This window comes from Carassius gibelio, chromosome A19 (genome assembly GCF_023724105.1).
Source record: "Carassius gibelio isolate Cgi1373 ecotype wild population from Czech Republic chromosome A19, carGib1.2-hapl.c, whole genome shotgun sequence".
Taxonomy (NCBI): Eukaryota; Metazoa; Chordata; class Actinopteri; order Cypriniformes; family Cyprinidae; genus Carassius; species Carassius gibelio.
In genome coordinates this window covers 9,798,760-9,814,667 of record NC_068389.1, presented here as the reverse complement: position 1 = coordinate 9,814,667, position 15,908 = coordinate 9,798,760, and the positions used below count along the sequence as shown (strand labels likewise).

The window sequence follows — 15,908 nt, the reverse complement described above, 5'->3', positions numbered from 1 at the left end:
TGAAACAAGCGATGATTGGTTCGTAATTCTACAGCTGATGAGATGTAAAAGGCTCATTGGTGACTTTCTCTGTCAATCAGAGATCCTCCTGGGAGATTGTTTATTGCACAATTACAGTCAGAAAACGCTCTTGTTCTTATTAAACAATTAAATAATTTATTTGATATTCCTTCGCATAAACATTTTTTGATTTGCGCAGCCTTCATATAATTATCATGAAATCATATTAATAATAATTAAGACAATTCACTTTCAGTTGATTTAAGCAGAATTTTTTTTTTTTTAAATCACATCCTGTAGAAAAACCAATAATTACACGTTTTAATACTGTCTGAAGACTGTGTATGCCTTTAAACTCAAGTATCATAAATATATATTTTTACCCAAATTTCTTAAATGGTGTTTCTTTTGTTCAAGTTCCTCAGGAAAATGGATTTGAAGTGAATTGAAGTCAGGCGGCAGGTCCGGCCTGCACACATCATTCTAGTCTTATTGTTCAACAGATTTTTAAAGTCAGTCTGGTTCATCTTCTATCGCGCTGGACTGGATCTCTGGGTCCGATGGGCTTGTGGGATGTGAAATGCTGGATTTGTGGAACAGCTTAATGAGGTCTTGAAAGCGCTCCAAAACCTAAGGAGAAAAAGGAAATGTGATTTATAAGGGTCGACCTGACTGCAGTGTTACTGCACACTGCTGAGGAAAATGTTTGAGAAGTCAATCCTGAAGCCTGTCTAGAACATATTTCACCCCAAAATAAGAAACAAATGGTATTTTGCATCTAGGAATGTAATGATTTTAAGTACATTTTACTCTCTTGAGTTTAGGGTGAAATAGACGTGATCATTGTGAGTGAAAGTCTCTGAATGTGAAAGAAAGCAAACCTCGTTGGCTGTTTTGTTGCCAAGCTGGGCTGCAATGGCATGAAACGTGTCCGGCTTGGCTCCTCTCTGCTGACAGGTGGTCAGTATTACACGGTCTGCCTCCCTGTTTAATCACACCAACAAAACACAGAAACATTCATTTCAAATCATAATTACATTCATCGGGATGTGCACAAAATTTACACAATTTAGGTAGATACTGATATAAATAATAAACAGGGCTGCGTAAAATTCTGAAATGAAGCCTTGGCTTCCTTTCAGTGAATTATTGTGAATGTGAACTTGCTATAATCCACAGGACTGAAATTGTAGATGGAAAAACAGAAGAAGGAACTACTGGTCTTTAACTAAAGGAAATAGTTACAAAAATGTTAATTCTCCACCATCAGCAACAAAAAACGAACAAATCTGGAATAATCTTGACATGGATTTACTCCATGATACATTATCGATCAAAAGGTGGGATTGGTAAGATTTTTTTTATGTTTTTGAAAGAAGTCTTTTATGCTCACAATTTATTTTTGAACAAAACAAACAGTAAAAACAATACAAATGTGAAATATTATTACAATTTAAAATAACCATTTTTATATTTGAATATGTTATGTAATTTATTCCTGTGATACGAAGCTGAATTTTCAGCATCATTACTCCAGTCACATGATCCTTCAGAAATCAGTCTAATATTTGCTGCTCAAGAAACATTTCTGATTTTTATCAGTGTTGGAAACACAATGTTTCTGTGGAAGCAGTGATATATTTTTTTCTGGATTCTTAGATATGTAGAATTTTTTTTATTAAATCTTCTATATTATAAAATGTCTTGACTGGCACTTTTAGATCAATTTACTGCGAACTTGCTAAATAAAAGTATTAATTTCTTTAAATATTTTCTGAACTTTTTAAAGACTGAACACATAATACACACACAGAACACACTTACTGGACCTATTTCTCTTTATATATAGCATCCGGTTTAAAGTAAGACCATGTCTGATGATCTTTTAGCACTTACAGGTGAATTTCAAATTCTGTTTGCTATCTCTATTTAATTTCAGGAATTGAACTGAAATTTAAAAGCTCTTTGCAATCCAACCTTGATAACAGCAAAGTATATATCTCTAAAATTAAATGATCAACAGGGAACTAATGTGGCATAACATTTCTAACCTGGTCCAGAGGACTACTTTTTTCCCATTTGGTGTGCGAGAGATATTCTTGGCACAGACTGAGCTTCCTGTGGCATTAAATGAAGACAGCTGTCTGTCCACTGAAGACGATTCAGCTGCCTCCTGTTTTGACTCTGCTGCCACACTGTTTTTGTCTGCCGCCTTCTTTTTTGTTTCTGCCATCTGAGAGAGACAGTGATAAAACGTCAGAATAAAACTGCCATTACAATATCATGGTATGCACACAATTAGGATTTTTTGAGATCTTTATAGACAAGTCAACTGTAAGAGGAGAAGCTGATACCAGAACCTGTTCGTCTCTTTTTCTTTCGTGTTTATTGGCTGTTTTGACAGGCTCCACTGTTTGATCTGGTAAGACCGTTCTGATTGGTTGACATGCATGGCTTTCTTCCAAGCCCTCACTGGTTTCCACATTGTCTGCACAATCCTCATCTTGCACTTGTGGGTATAGCTGCTTAAAAAATTCCCAGAATTCCTCCAGCAGATCGGTGTGTTCACGGAACAGCAATGTAATTTGAGCTTTTGTCTGAAAAACAGAAGAGATGCTCAAATACCAGAATAATAAGAAAGGACTGCTTGTCCGATGACGTCCTATTCAAATACCTCTCTGAAGTCAGAAAGATCCTGTGAAAGACCTCCTTGTAGAATGTGCACCACTTTTCTGTAGAGATCCGACTGCTCTCCAAAAGTACACTCCAGCTGGCGTAGAAACCGTCTGCTGCGCTCGAACGCCTGCTGCTCCGCCAGCTAAAGCCACACAGTAAGAAGAGCATCGTTTGTACCATGAAACCGTATGATTGTGTGCTCCATGAATATGTGAGTATTGTTAACTGTGCTCTACCAGGCCACACTCTCTGGCTTGATCCGGATGCAGGAAGGCAGCAAAATCTCGAAGCAGCTCAGGCCAGTCGCTCAGCACAGGCTTGAGTCTCTTCAGCAGCTCCAGTGAGGTGCGACTTTCTGGGTCTTTCTCAAACTCGGAGAGAACGCTCAAGAACTCATGCACTTTCCCAGGCATCGTCTGCAGCACCTCATAGACCTGCAGACAGACACACAGAATATCAGACAAAAAAATGGACCTGTCACGACATAAAAACGAGCATTAATATGTGCGCGCATCTAAATATCTCTTACCTTCTCCAGGTAAGCCTGGGCAAAGGCGATATCTTTAGCGTCTCTGTAAGGATCGTCATCAGAAAGGACCAAAGGAATCTCCACAGATCCTGTGAGCACCACATTCACTCAGTTTAGATTTAAAAGGACATAAATAAATGTGTCTGCGTCACTATTAAAACTAATGTTTTGTTGGACTCCTTCATAATGACTGAACTGACCTGCAGCTTGATAGTCTGACTCTCCATCATCTGAACTTCCTTCTCTTTCACATCTCATCTTTGTGGTCAGATGTGAGAATTTCTCAATGGTTTTCTGGTGTGTGCAATGACAAGGTTAATCTAACATCTCATAAATACAAAATGCATGAACGAGAACTGCTATTAATGGGTGAAGCGTATGAAAACTAGACATGTTCATATCTTACCCCTGAAGAAAAACTTAAGAGATTTTTATAAAAGATTAATATTTTTTTTTTAAAGCTTTTGTTTTGCATTGTAACAATTTCATGACAACAACTTCCATTATAACATTATTATGTAGACATTTTACAATATTTTTTTGTAATTCCCAAGAGATACAGTAGGACGCTTAAATACTTAAACTTAATAGAACAATTTATATAATATAATAAATAGAATAATTGGCAATAGTAAAAAAAATTTTTTATTATAAAATGAAATACCAATGATATAATTAGTATTTTTGCATGAGAATATGAAAATGTTTTGTGTTACAGTTAAAGAAAAAAAAAATAGATAATTAGTATTCAGTTTAAATATCTCATAAGAGCATAAAAAATGATCTGACCTGTAGTTCTGGCACAGACAGGACGTCTGAAACATCTCCAGCCGTTTCCTTCTCCTCCCCTTTCAGCCTATTGCTGCCTTGCCTTTCTTTTGATTTCTGCTCCTCTAGTTTCTCTCTCCTGCCCAAATCCATCTCCATGTCAGTGTCTTCCCCCTCAATGCTGGGCGTCGGGCTCCCGGAGGATTCAGAAAGTGTGAGAAACAGCTCTCTGGGGTCCTTCTCACCCCACTCTTCCACCTCATTCTCAATCGATCCTCCATCATCACTATTCAGCTCTTCCTCTGCTGCAGCGGTTTCATCTAAGCACTCAAAAGCAGCCTCATGAACGGATGTCATCTGTGCTGGACCTCCTTGTGGCCCATCAGTGCTGTGGAGAATGTCTGGAGTTCTCTGTGGCTTCTTGAGTTTCATCTCTGTGCTCTTCAGAGCTGATGAACCTTTCAAGGTTTGATCTTGTCCAGCTATCTGACGGCCAAGGCTGCTGCTTGCAAACACATATCCTGGAGGAAGGAGAAGAAAGCGATTTAGAGGTGTTTGATGTATTTGAGCTGGACCAGCAGAATCCCTTGATACTTTAAGCAGAGTGCCACAGCGCTGACTCTCTTTAGCTGATGCGGCGTTGGCTGTGGATGGTTTTATGATGGTGGTGGGACAATTTAAGCTGTCGGGAACCGTAGGTGGTTGAAGAGTAATTAGAGCATTAGAGGTGACTATTTGTGCAGTTTGATTCACAGTTATATGCCCTGAAGAACAGGGATTCAGCTCTGGTGCCAAAGCAGCAGGTAACGTGATGATCACGTCCCCCTGGGATGCACAAACTTGAGCTCTCGGTGGAGAACCAGAAACACCCATTGGTGTTTCCACAGCATTTTTCACAGGAACAGTCCTTGAAGAGCTCAGTTCAGGTGCAACTGGAGCAGGCGCTAAAGTGACAACATCTCCACCTGGGTTTCGTCCCATCGGAGGCACGTTTGAAACGTTACATACTATGATCGCTCTCTTTAGAGGACCATTCGTAGCTCCGTTCCCAAACATGCATGAATTCGGTTCTGGCCTCCGAACTGGTACGAGATGAAAAGTTTCTGAATGTGACGGAGTTGGAACAGTGCTAGTTTTTGGTAAAAGGGTTGGTAGCTGGCTGAGAACCACTTCTATTTCCTCGGCTGACGGGGGAGGTTTTAAAGGCTTGGTGGATTTAACAGTCTTGTCTTTTTTGTTTTTGCAGGAGCTCATAGATGAAGATTCAAGGGTCTGAGCAAGGTCCTCAGGAAGGCTGGGAGGGTAACGCATGCCTGGAGAGAAGCTGTAGTGTGCTCCTAGACCTGCAGACTCGCTGGCTTCTTCTGTCGAGCTGCTAGTCTGGAGGCTTCCAGATCCTCGGTTAAACATTATTACAAGCTCATAAATGCGCTTCAGGTTTTTCTACAAGAGAGAAAGGTTAAATATTACACATTAATCAAATGTTTACCATTTAGGAGCAGTAAATGAAAAACAGAAGAACTGAAATGACAAAAACAGAGCTAGATTACGGGCAGTTATTACCGAAAGCCAATCAGGCATGAGGCTCTTTTCTCTCTCCACCGGGGGGCGCTGGTCCAAAGGACCGACCCTCTTACAGGCCAAGGGCATTGGAGGGCATTTTCCCGTCACAAAGTAGGTCTAAAAAACAAGAAAAAAAGGGTGCAGTCCCATTTCCCACTGTTCAGTGTATTTTTGCGGGTGAAATCTAGTAATTTCTGCAGAAAATCAAATCATCAGGTTTCCTGCTGTTCATTCACTCACCTTGATGACATTGGGAAAGGGCTTATGACATGCATCACGGATGTGTGATTTTAAACTTATAAAGCTCCTAGCAGCAAGCAGATAGCGACAAGTCATCTGCAGCGGGTGTAAGGTACTTCTTAAGTGCTTATGACCTAGAACAACAAGACTGAGGTAGAGAAAAACAGTGTGGATTGAGTATCTTTTATAAGAGTGTGCAATGATTAGGGCTGATGCATGTCTGCAGTACCAATCTTCTGCTGGAGTAAACTGTCCTTTGAATCTAGAAGGACGCAGCTGGACTGTAGGAAGTAGCTCTGGGTAGAGAAACACCGGTCGCGTCGCCATGAGCCAGGCCAAAGGAGCAGGAAACTGACATCCTACCCAATAAAACGTGCAGAGTAAAAAGATTAATGCTAGAAAGTTTACAATTACAATTGACAAAAAAAAATATATTTTTAACTTTAGTGTGCAATAGTGCATTTTTGTTTCTCAATTACGTTCTAGAATCAGACGTTGAGTATAAAGCAAAAGATTCGAATCTGTGGTTTGCCTTCAACTGACCAAAACTATCTGGATTTTAGACAGTGAAGGAAATATGGAAATTATGCAAGGACATGCACATTTAGATAAATTACCAGGGAAACGTGGACTTGAAATTGCAGGGTCCGCTTTGGGTGACTGATCTAGCTCCTCCAGAAGAGAAATGGCACCCTGAAGGTTGCAGGCTTTGAAGATGCTGGTGAAGCCATGCTCTACTGGATCGCAGGATTTTTCTCCACGCTGGGCAAACATCTGCAGCTCCAACTGAGAGAGTACGATGCAAAAAAAGAGAGAATCAGCATATATCTGTGCAGATCATAGGGTGTTTCTTTAATATGTGTGCATGTCTCACCAAGAACTGTCTGCTTGTTGAAGCCTCTGTCTCCAGACCTTTAACTGAACTGCACAACATGTTCATCTGCGTGAGGAGCTGCACGTGCTGCAGGATAAACAACACAGCTATTGAAAAAGCCATGAATAAAAACGCCCATAACACATAAAGAATGTAATAAAGAAGTCAAAGGGAAAACTCAATGGAGAAAAGCATGTTAGTGGCACTTCTGTAAACTGATCGAATGGAAGCATCAGTCGTTCTAGACCTGCTGGATCTGCTGCTGGAGCTGTAGTTTCTGAGCCGTGCTCAGGATCAAGGATGTTATGGGACTGGAGGGGTGTTGAGGACAGGGGGGAGCTACAGACACTCCTTTACTCTCCAGAAGAGCCTTCCGTTTCCTCACAGCCGCCAGCTGCTCCCGCACCGTACGGTATCGCTGCTCCAAGACATCTGCTAATGGATCCTGGTACCTGAACATAGTAAACATTTCACCTTAGAGTGCAATTGTATACAGTATCAGTTACACACATGATGTGATGGTTGTGAAATGATGGATGCACATACTGAATATTCTCCATAATGCCAGCCGGCTCCTGCAGGGGACTCTCCTCTTCCTCTTTTTCCTCTTCTTCCTCATGTCCTTCTGCTTCCTGACTCCCTAATTCATCCTGAAGCTACAGGTGATGGAGAACAGGTTCAGCACAAAGAAAAAGCAGACACACGTTAAAAGTTATTGATTCAGGAGGTTCTTGAACTACTTTTGACTCATCGATCAGTAGGGCCTCTGAAAGCTTTTTATTTTTTTCCTCCCAATTCAGTTTTAATGGTTTAATTCAATATTAATAATCCAAAATAGTGTGTAAAGAATCGATTTTAAAAACTGTGAACTGAACTGAACATGAGGTCATGGGGCCCTAGCGATCAGTGCCAGAATATAAGATAGAAATTGAAATCCTTACTGTGTCAAATAGTTCCTCCATCAAGTCACTGACTTCCTTTTCTGAGTAACAAATAAAAGAAGGTGATTTATATAAAAAAAAAAAACAGCACAGATGATCTGCCAATCATTTCTCTCAAATGAACTCACTGGTGATGCGCACTGCCTTGTCGTTCCTATAGTCCTCCACATCAGGCTCATCAATTTCAGCCAGAAAATTGTACTCCGGGTCATCTTCATCATCACCCTCCTCTTGCAAGAGAATTAGAGTTTTTGAGAAAAACACATGATGATGCACATTCATGGTAAGTATTTCAGCCTGTCTGTACCTTCATTCTCCATATCTGAAGTCATGAGGCCCTGCAGCCACTGCGACCATTCTCTGTCCTCAGGGGCGGAGCCTAACTCATACATGTCTGGAGTGATGTCAGGAGCATGTAGCTCCGCCTCCAGGCGCCCCAGAGGGACGTCTCTCAGTGGGCGCTTGGATCGTGTGCGAAATGAAATCAGACTCTCCTCTCCATTAGCACTACTGAGACTCTAATGCCAAAGACAGAGTCAGTTTTAAAGAAACATTAGAATTAGCAGAGTCAAATCACATTAACTACAAACGTGATCCACTAATGTTTGACAATGAAAACATTACAAAAAACATCCAGAAAAAAGTATCAGGGTTTTCACAGAAATGTTAAGCAGCTCAAGTCTTTTCAACATTGATAAGAATTTTTTTTTTCTGAAGGATCATGTGACAGTGGCTGCATTTCCATGCAACCGATTAATCCATCTGTGATTGGATTGACACCATAATCAATCCGATAGAGCTTGACTGGACTGAAGGGGGTGGTTTATTCCTCTTCTAAAAGTGAGAGTGCATGTAAACACTCGATCAGATTGAACCACGAAACTGAAAGGACTGACTGTGCAATGACGCCGAAATAACGCAATGACACGTAAATGGATAAATATAAATTCTGCTGTTAAAACAAATAAAGAAACTGTGTGGGAAAGTGGTTATTATGTGCAAACAGTGAGAAACTCTATATTTGTGCAGAGTGCATATGTAGAAAAGAATCTATTTCGATTTGAAGCTTGTGACATATAAACCCGCACATCAACCAGATCACTTTATTTAGCGTTCATGTGAACACTACAATCAGATTCATCAATCGGAATGAATTCAGTCTGACTGAACCAAAAATTGTTCATGAAAACGTAGCCACTGAAGACAAAAGTAACGATGCTGAAAACTCAGCTTTGAATCACATGTAATATCAAATGTAATAAATATTCAAATAGAAAACAACTATTTTAAATTTTATTAACATTTTACTTTATTGTATTTTTGATCAAATAAGTGCCGCACTGGTGAGCATAAGAGACTTCTTTCAAAACCATAAAAAAATCTTACTGACCCCAAACTTTTGTAGTGTAAATCTATTGTCTTATAAATTTAAAGCTTTTTTGGGGAACTGAGTGCATAAGATAAATGGAATAAAGGCCACCTGGTCTGATCATTTGTTTGCAATGCCATTCAATGAGACTGGTTTCCCTCTAAACAGAAATGCGACAGTAGTATAGCAACGTTAAGATACGTAACATAAAAAAGCCTGATTCGATTTTTGGTTTTGGTTTGACCATCAACCCAATGAACAATGGCTTGGAACCTATATAAACAGCAGTAGTGAAGTGAGACCTGATATGACTCCGGGCCGATGGCCAGCTCCTCTTCCACCGCATGGAGTTTCTCTAAGAAGCTGCACTCTGGTGGGGCCCTGGAGGGGGCCGCTGGAGCTGGTGGGGGTCCCATTGGGGTGACAGCCACTGTCAGGTGCCTGGATCTGCAAAAGCTCTGGGTAAAAAAAAATGGGTAAAAATACATGTTCTTTTTTTAATGTTTCTTTGTTTTTGAGAGTTTAAAAGGTATTTTAATATAATCTCTAATTTAATCTATGACGTATTCTGCTTCTGGCATGAAACATTTTGAATCTTTTTAGCAACATTTGCTGTTAGGTTAAAGTTATAGATTATTTAATTGAAAAAAAAGGTAATATTTTCATAAAGCTATTTCAAGGGCAAAAACTAATCGGAGGATAGAAAGAAAGTAATGTATATTCAGCAAGGATGCATTGAATTGATCCAAACACATTTAGAATGTTAAAAATAGTACTATCTCAAAAATAATACTATTTCAAGTGCTGTTCTTTAAAACTCTCTATCCATCAAAGAATCCTGGAAAAATAGGCATCACAGTTTTCACAAAATATTAAATAGCACAACTGTTTTCAATGCTTGTAATAAGAAGAAATGTTTCTCTCTTGAGCAGATCATCGTATTAGAATGATTTCTGAAGGATCATGTGACACTGAAGACTTCAGCTTTGAATCACAGGAATAACATTACATTTTAAAATATAACCTATTACAATAGAAAATAGTTTAAACTTGTAAAAATACTTCAAAATATTACTGTTTCTACTGTATTTACATTGACATTTATTCATTTAGCAGACACTTTCATCCAAAGCGACTTACAAATGAGGACAGTGGAAGCAATGATATATAAGTGCTATAACAAGTCTCAGTTAGCTTAACAGTACACGTAGCAAGGGCTTGTAAATAATATAATAAATAAAAAGAAAAACAGATAGAATAGAAAAAGAATAGCGCAAGCTACTGTTAGATGTCTTTACACACACACACACACACACACACACACTTGCATAATAAATGAAAAGAAAATAGAATACAAAAAGATTAGAAAGGTAGTTAGATTTTTTTTAAAGAAAAAAAATGAGAATAGTGAGTGCTAAAGTTACAGAGTCAAATAAAGATGGAAGAGATGGATTTTAAGCTGATTCTTGAAGATGGCTAAGGACTCAGCTGCTTGGATTGAGTTGGGGAGTTCATTCCACCAGGAGGGAACATTTCATTTAAAAGTCCGTAAAAGTGACTTTGTGATTCTTTGGGATGGTACAATCAAGTGACGTTCACTTGCAGAACACAAGCTTCTAGAGGGCACATAAGTCTGAAGTAATACATTTAGGTAAATGGGTGCAGAGCCAGTGGTAGTTTTGTAGGCAAACATCAATGCCTTGAATTTTATGCGAGCAGCTATTGGTTGCCAGTGCAAATTAATAAACAGAGGTGTGACGTGTATTATTTTTGGCTCATTAAACTTTAATCTTGCTGCCGCGTTCTGAATTAATTGTAAAGGTTTGATAGAATTGGCTGGAAGACCTGCCAAGAGAGCATTGCAGTAGTCCAGCCTGAACAGAACAAGAGCTTGAACAAGGAGTTGTGCAGCATGTTCCCGAAAGAAAGGGCTTGATCTTCTTGATGTTGAATAAAGCAAATCTGCAGGATCGGACAGTTTTAGCAATGTGGTCTGAGAAAGTCAGCTGATCATCAATCATAACTCCAAGGCTTCTAGCTGTTTTTGAAGGAGTTATGGTTGATGTGCCTAACTTGATGGTGAAATTGTGATGAAACGATGGGTTTGCTGGAATCACAAGCAGTTCTGTCTTGGTTGAGTTTAAGGTGATGGTCCATCATCCAGTAAGAAATGTCTGTTAGACAAGCTGAGATGCGAGTAGCTACCGTCGGATCATCAAGATGGAATGAGAGGTAGAGTTGAGTGTCATCAGCATAGCAGTGGTATGAAAAGCCATGTTTCTGAATGACAGAACCTAATGATGCCATGTAGACAGAGAAGAGAAGTGGTCCAAGAACTGAGCTCTGAGGCACCCCAGTACTGAGATGTTGTGATTGGACACCTCAGCTCTCCAAGATACTTTGAAGGACCTATCTGATAGGTAAGGCTCAAACCACTGAAGTGTGGTTCCTGAGATGCCCTTTGCCAGTAGGGTTGATAGGAGGATCTGGTGATTAACCGTGTCAAAAGCAGCGGACAGATCAAGCAGGATAAGTACTGAAGATTTGGATTCTGCTCTTGACAGTCTTAGAGCTTAAACAACTGAGAGCAAGGCAGTTTCAGTTGAATGCCCACTTCTGAAGCTAGATTGGTTGCTGTCAAGGAGGTTGTTCTTTGTGAGCAATGCAGAGACTTGGTTGAACACAGCTCGTTCAAGTGATTTAGCAATGAAAGGAAGAAGGAAAACTGGTCTGTAGTTCTCTAAAAGAGATGGGTTGAGGTTGGGTTTCTTAAGTAGTGGAGTTATACGAGCCTGTCTAAATGATGAGGGAAAAACACCAGTGTGGAGGCAAGTGTTGATGATGTGAGTGAGTGCAGGTACAACTGCAGGAGAAATGGCTTGAAGGAGAGGAGATGGAAAAGGATCAAGCGGGCAAGTAGTAGGGTGATTAGAAAGGATGAGTTTTGAGACTTCAGCCTCAGAGAGTGAAGAGAAGGAAGTAAATGAGTAAGTTTATTGGTGGTATGAGCTTGACTGATTGTGGTGTGGAAAATTGTGCACTGATGTTTTATTAATAAAAAACATGGCAAAGTCGTCAGCTATTAGAGATGAAGTAGGAGGGGGAGGAGGAGGACAAAGAAGTGAGGACATTTTTTAAAAACCATGCGAGAGTTAGATGAATTGTTAATTTTGTTTTGATAGTATGTCATTTTAGCCGCTAAATGGGTAGGTAACAGTAACTGAATGAGATTCAAAGGAGCTGTTGATACCCAAAGATGGTAAAGGATTACATTTCCAATCATTAGAGATGAGCAGACCAGTACCTCCACCTCTTCCAGTCAAACGGGGGGAGTGGGAAAATGAGAAATTATTGGAGAGTGCTGCAGGTGTAGCAGTGTCCTCTGGTTTGATCCAGGTCTCTGTTAGGGCCATGAGATTAAGCTTTGAATGACTAATAATAGAAGTAATGAAATCGCCTTTGTTTACAGCAGACTGGCAATTCCAGAGACCAATAGAAAAAGAAAGCAGTGTATAGCAGACATAGGCAAAGTGTGCAGGTTGATAAGAATGCACTGCCTACATTGTGTGATGCGTTGTTTGCGACTGGTAGTGATAGTAGGGATTTACATTCCCTGGCTGTGTATTTGATATTTGATCAAATAAATGCAGCTTTTGTGAGAAAAAGAAAAACTTCAAAAACATAAACAAGATCTTACTGGCTCCAAACTTTTGAAAGGTAGTGTAAATTAAAAATTAACAAAAAGCTATTAGTTATTATATTACTTTCTAGCTATGGCATGTCCATCTATAGGTGTCTCACCAGTCTGGAGCTGCTGGCTGCGTCCTCCTCACGTTCAGAGTTTAATCCGTGGAGGTTCACTCGACTGCCCCGTGGAGAAGATGAGGAGTTCTCAAAGTCACTTTCCAGAAGAGTCTACCAATCACAAACACAAACAATCTCTACAAATTCACTGAGTGCATCAAATGATCCAAAAATCATTCTCTCCAACCTCCTCAGCTGTCTCATCCTCCTCTTCCTCATCAGGCCGATACTCTTCGTCAGAGGAGTCTTCCTCTTCTAAAGGAATATCCACAAACTGTTGACCCCTCTGTAAATGAATACACCATTCAATATCAGATTCTATATTTAACAGTCTACTCCTGTTCTTCTACATGTTTGATTGCTGGTAAACTCTGCTGTTACCTTCACCTCTGTGGGTGTCTTAATGGGTGAAATGTTCCAAGAGGGAATGACCTATGAAAACAAAATAAAAAATATACATCTGTAACATAATTACTGCAAAATTCAAACTGATAACGAAGTATGTAGCAGTGTAATGTAGCAAGCTCCTACAAAATAAAGCAACTTACAAATCCTTTCTCTACAACCTCCTTCAGCTTAGAGCGGGTCATCTTGGGTTCCTGAGAGACAGAGAGAGAAATGAGAGATAAACGAAAAAACCTTTCCTCAAAAGTCTGATGGATTATATTTAGTTATACTCACGAACACAAGAATGGGTTCAGTTTCACTGATTGCAGCTTTCATCATAGCCACAACATGCTCATTGGTAATCACTTCCTGCAAGTAGACAGTAAAGATGTTGAGTTACTCGCTGAAGTCAAAGAGGTAATCATATCATGCTGAGGAAAGCCTGGTAACTAGTGTCTTGAGGAAACAGGGCAATAATATCTGCACAGGGCTTGAGGAAGCAGTCCACACTCACGTGAATGATGCTACGAACGTTCGCAGAGGTCAGGTTATGTTGTCGAGATTTAGTTTCCAGTTCTCTGTCCAGCTCTCGGTCAATCTCCAACTCTGGCTGGATTTCATCTTCAGTTTCCTTCTGCTTAGCTTCTTCTTCACTGACCGCGTCTCTCTTCCTTCTCAAACCCTTCCTTCTGCCCGGCGTCCGGCTTCCACTCTGTTCCTCATCTGAAAGAAAGCAGCATGGCTGAGGAATATTCTGCACACTTCAAACTGATTTAATACATTCGGGAACACAAAGTGCAACGATTATATTTTTGTGGACAGACGTTTAAAGGATTTCACCAATATTCCACCAAAATAAAAACTTGAGGCTTTAGAATATTAAGAGCACAAGTGACCAATCCAAAATATTAATATCGATATTTTAATGTATGATGTAAAAAAAATATATATGCAAAATCAAGGGTTCGTTTGATAATAAATAAATTAAATAAATAAACCACTATATAGGTTTTACCATTTTAATTTTAACCCAGTTTTCATTCAAAATAATTAAAAAATGTTAAAATAAAAAATATTTCAATATTTAATCTAAAAAATGCTAAATATTCAACACAGGCTGTGTCTGCCATCACTGGTCTCAAACTCAGGCTCAAGATTCTTTTGGGAAATGCACCTCTGGTCCATATATCAGTGAGTATGTCAATAATGAGGACAATCCTCTGAAGACTCACTGCATGTGATGATCAAGGTCTTCTCAGCGTCATCTTCAGGCTTCTGGAGACATGCAGCATGCTGTTCTCGACCTGACAGCAGTCACACAAACGTTTCTCATTAACAACATGGTCCAAGGTAATGGGAGAGAAATACAGCCACTGTCCATGAATAAATGAACAGATTAAGTGTGTTAAAGAAGTCTTACAGGAGCTTTCAGGCTGAGGGCTGGAGGATCTGATGGCACTGAAGTGTTTGTGTGATGCTGTAGAGTCTGTATCTTCCCCTGGCTCTCTAGATCTCGACACTTTACACTCAGAAAGCCCGGGGTTCCTGTTATTTGATCTCCGTTTCCGGGACTGATCCATCTCACATTGCCATGTTCAGTCCTGTCGGGATAAACATCATCCATGTACGTTACATACTGTATCAATACTTGCACTTTAAAATCTCCTATTGCTTTCATTCTGGTCTTTTTATACATTATTACGGCCACTCCTGGGGGAAACAGTTTATAATGAATATTTGTTTACATCTATGTTTCGATATCTCGCTTTATTTTTGTAAGTGTAAGCGACAGCAGTTTTCTACAGTGAAGCAGTGGTGACAGGATCCTTACCTTCATTATAACTGCCATATCAACAGAATATCCCACTTGTCCTATTTAATAACGCAGAAAGGTTTCTTTGCGAACATGATGAACTATTCTAATACTTTAAAGTTCATACACACCCGCCAACACAGTCTACATCTGCGACGCGATGACGAGGAGCACAACAAAAGCGCGTCACTTCCGGTTTACAGACCGGAATTAGTATAGTGAGTGTGAAAATAAAAGTCCCATAGCGGGTATTTGCCATATTGTATGGTATTTGCAAACTTGTAGGTTATACATTTTATTCATTATTGCCCCCCCCCCCTAAAAAAAGAAAGAAAGAAAGAAACAGTATAATAGTGTATTTGTTTAGACATGATTTGGTACTGACGTCAATTTAACACTCCCATACCCTTTTTTTAAGTATTATACAGTATAAGAGTAAACCAGAGCACAAGTGTAGTGAATGTAATTGCAGCACTATTTTTATCTGCTGGAATAACTATAATAGCTATAAAAGAGTCACACACACACAAGTCTGGTTGTGTGGACTCTCCTTAGACGTAATGGTTTTTATACTATACAAACGCTATATTCTCTCGCACTACACCAACCCTACACTGAAACATACCCCTCACAGAAATCCTGCATTTTTACATACTCAATAGATAAATCATTCTGTTTGATTTATAAGCCTGTTTCCCCATGGGGAAGTCAATTTAGGTCCCCCCCTGTGATACAATACACAGGAGTTGGAGTGTATTCAGGTTTAAATCCCCACCAGGACAGAAACAGAAACAGAAACACAGACAGAAACACAGACAGACAGACAAACAGACAGACAGAAACACAGACAGACAGACAGAAACACAGACAGACAGACAGAAACACAGACAGACAGACAGACAGACAGACAGACAGACGGTTCATTGAAGAAGCATAAAATCATT

The 15,908-nt window shown here is 39.6% G+C and overlaps 1 protein-coding gene across 2 annotated transcripts; it reads right to left on the bottom strand.

Moving 5' to 3' along the window:
• Positions 1–256: 256 nt before the first annotated feature.
• Positions 257–15,253, bottom strand: LOC127935515 (GON-4-like protein). 2 transcript variants are annotated; one of them, XM_052533448.1, is made up of 29 exons: positions 14,983–15,253; positions 14,572–14,752; positions 14,384–14,455; positions 13,666–13,874; positions 13,446–13,520; positions 13,313–13,363; positions 13,152–13,196; positions 12,952–13,050; positions 12,762–12,875; positions 9,263–9,418; positions 7,899–8,109; positions 7,720–7,821; positions 7,592–7,632; positions 7,197–7,306; positions 6,898–7,102; positions 6,651–6,737; positions 6,394–6,562; positions 6,006–6,135; positions 5,777–5,924; positions 5,537–5,653; positions 3,995–5,416; positions 3,406–3,499; positions 3,206–3,294; positions 2,913–3,110; positions 2,675–2,818; positions 2,361–2,597; positions 2,052–2,233; positions 882–984; positions 257–630 (listed from the first exon to the last, which is right to left on the bottom strand). In XM_052533448.1, exons 2-29 carry the CDS (start codon positions 14,729–14,731, stop codon positions 514–516), a joined length of 4,887 nt encoding a protein of 1,628 aa, XP_052389408.1. In that variant the 5' UTR covers positions 14,732–14,752; positions 14,983–15,253; the 3' UTR covers positions 257–513. The 2 variants fall into 2 exon arrangements, with proteins under 2 accessions (XP_052389408.1, XP_052389407.1); XM_052533447.1 differs by having other exon boundaries at positions 13,146–13,196; positions 14,983–15,252.
• Positions 15,254–15,908: the final 655 nt, after the last annotated feature.

What these genes read in the sequence shown, in the direction of transcription:
- LOC127935515 (XM_052533447.1), bottom strand. Translation starts at nt 14,731, where the DNA reads ATGGATCAGTCCCGGAAACGGAGATCAAATAACAGGAACCCCGGGCTT. An exon ending in GACCTTGATCATCACATGCA is followed by an intron (nt 13,875 to 14,383) that starts GTGAGTCTTCAG and finishes GCTTTCTTTCAG; the next exon opens with ATGAGGAACAGAGTGGAAGC. An exon ending in TGGAGGAACTATTTGACACA is followed by an intron (nt 7,307 to 7,591) that starts GTAAGGATTTCA and finishes CATCACCTGTAG; the next exon opens with CTTCAGGATGAATTAGGGAG.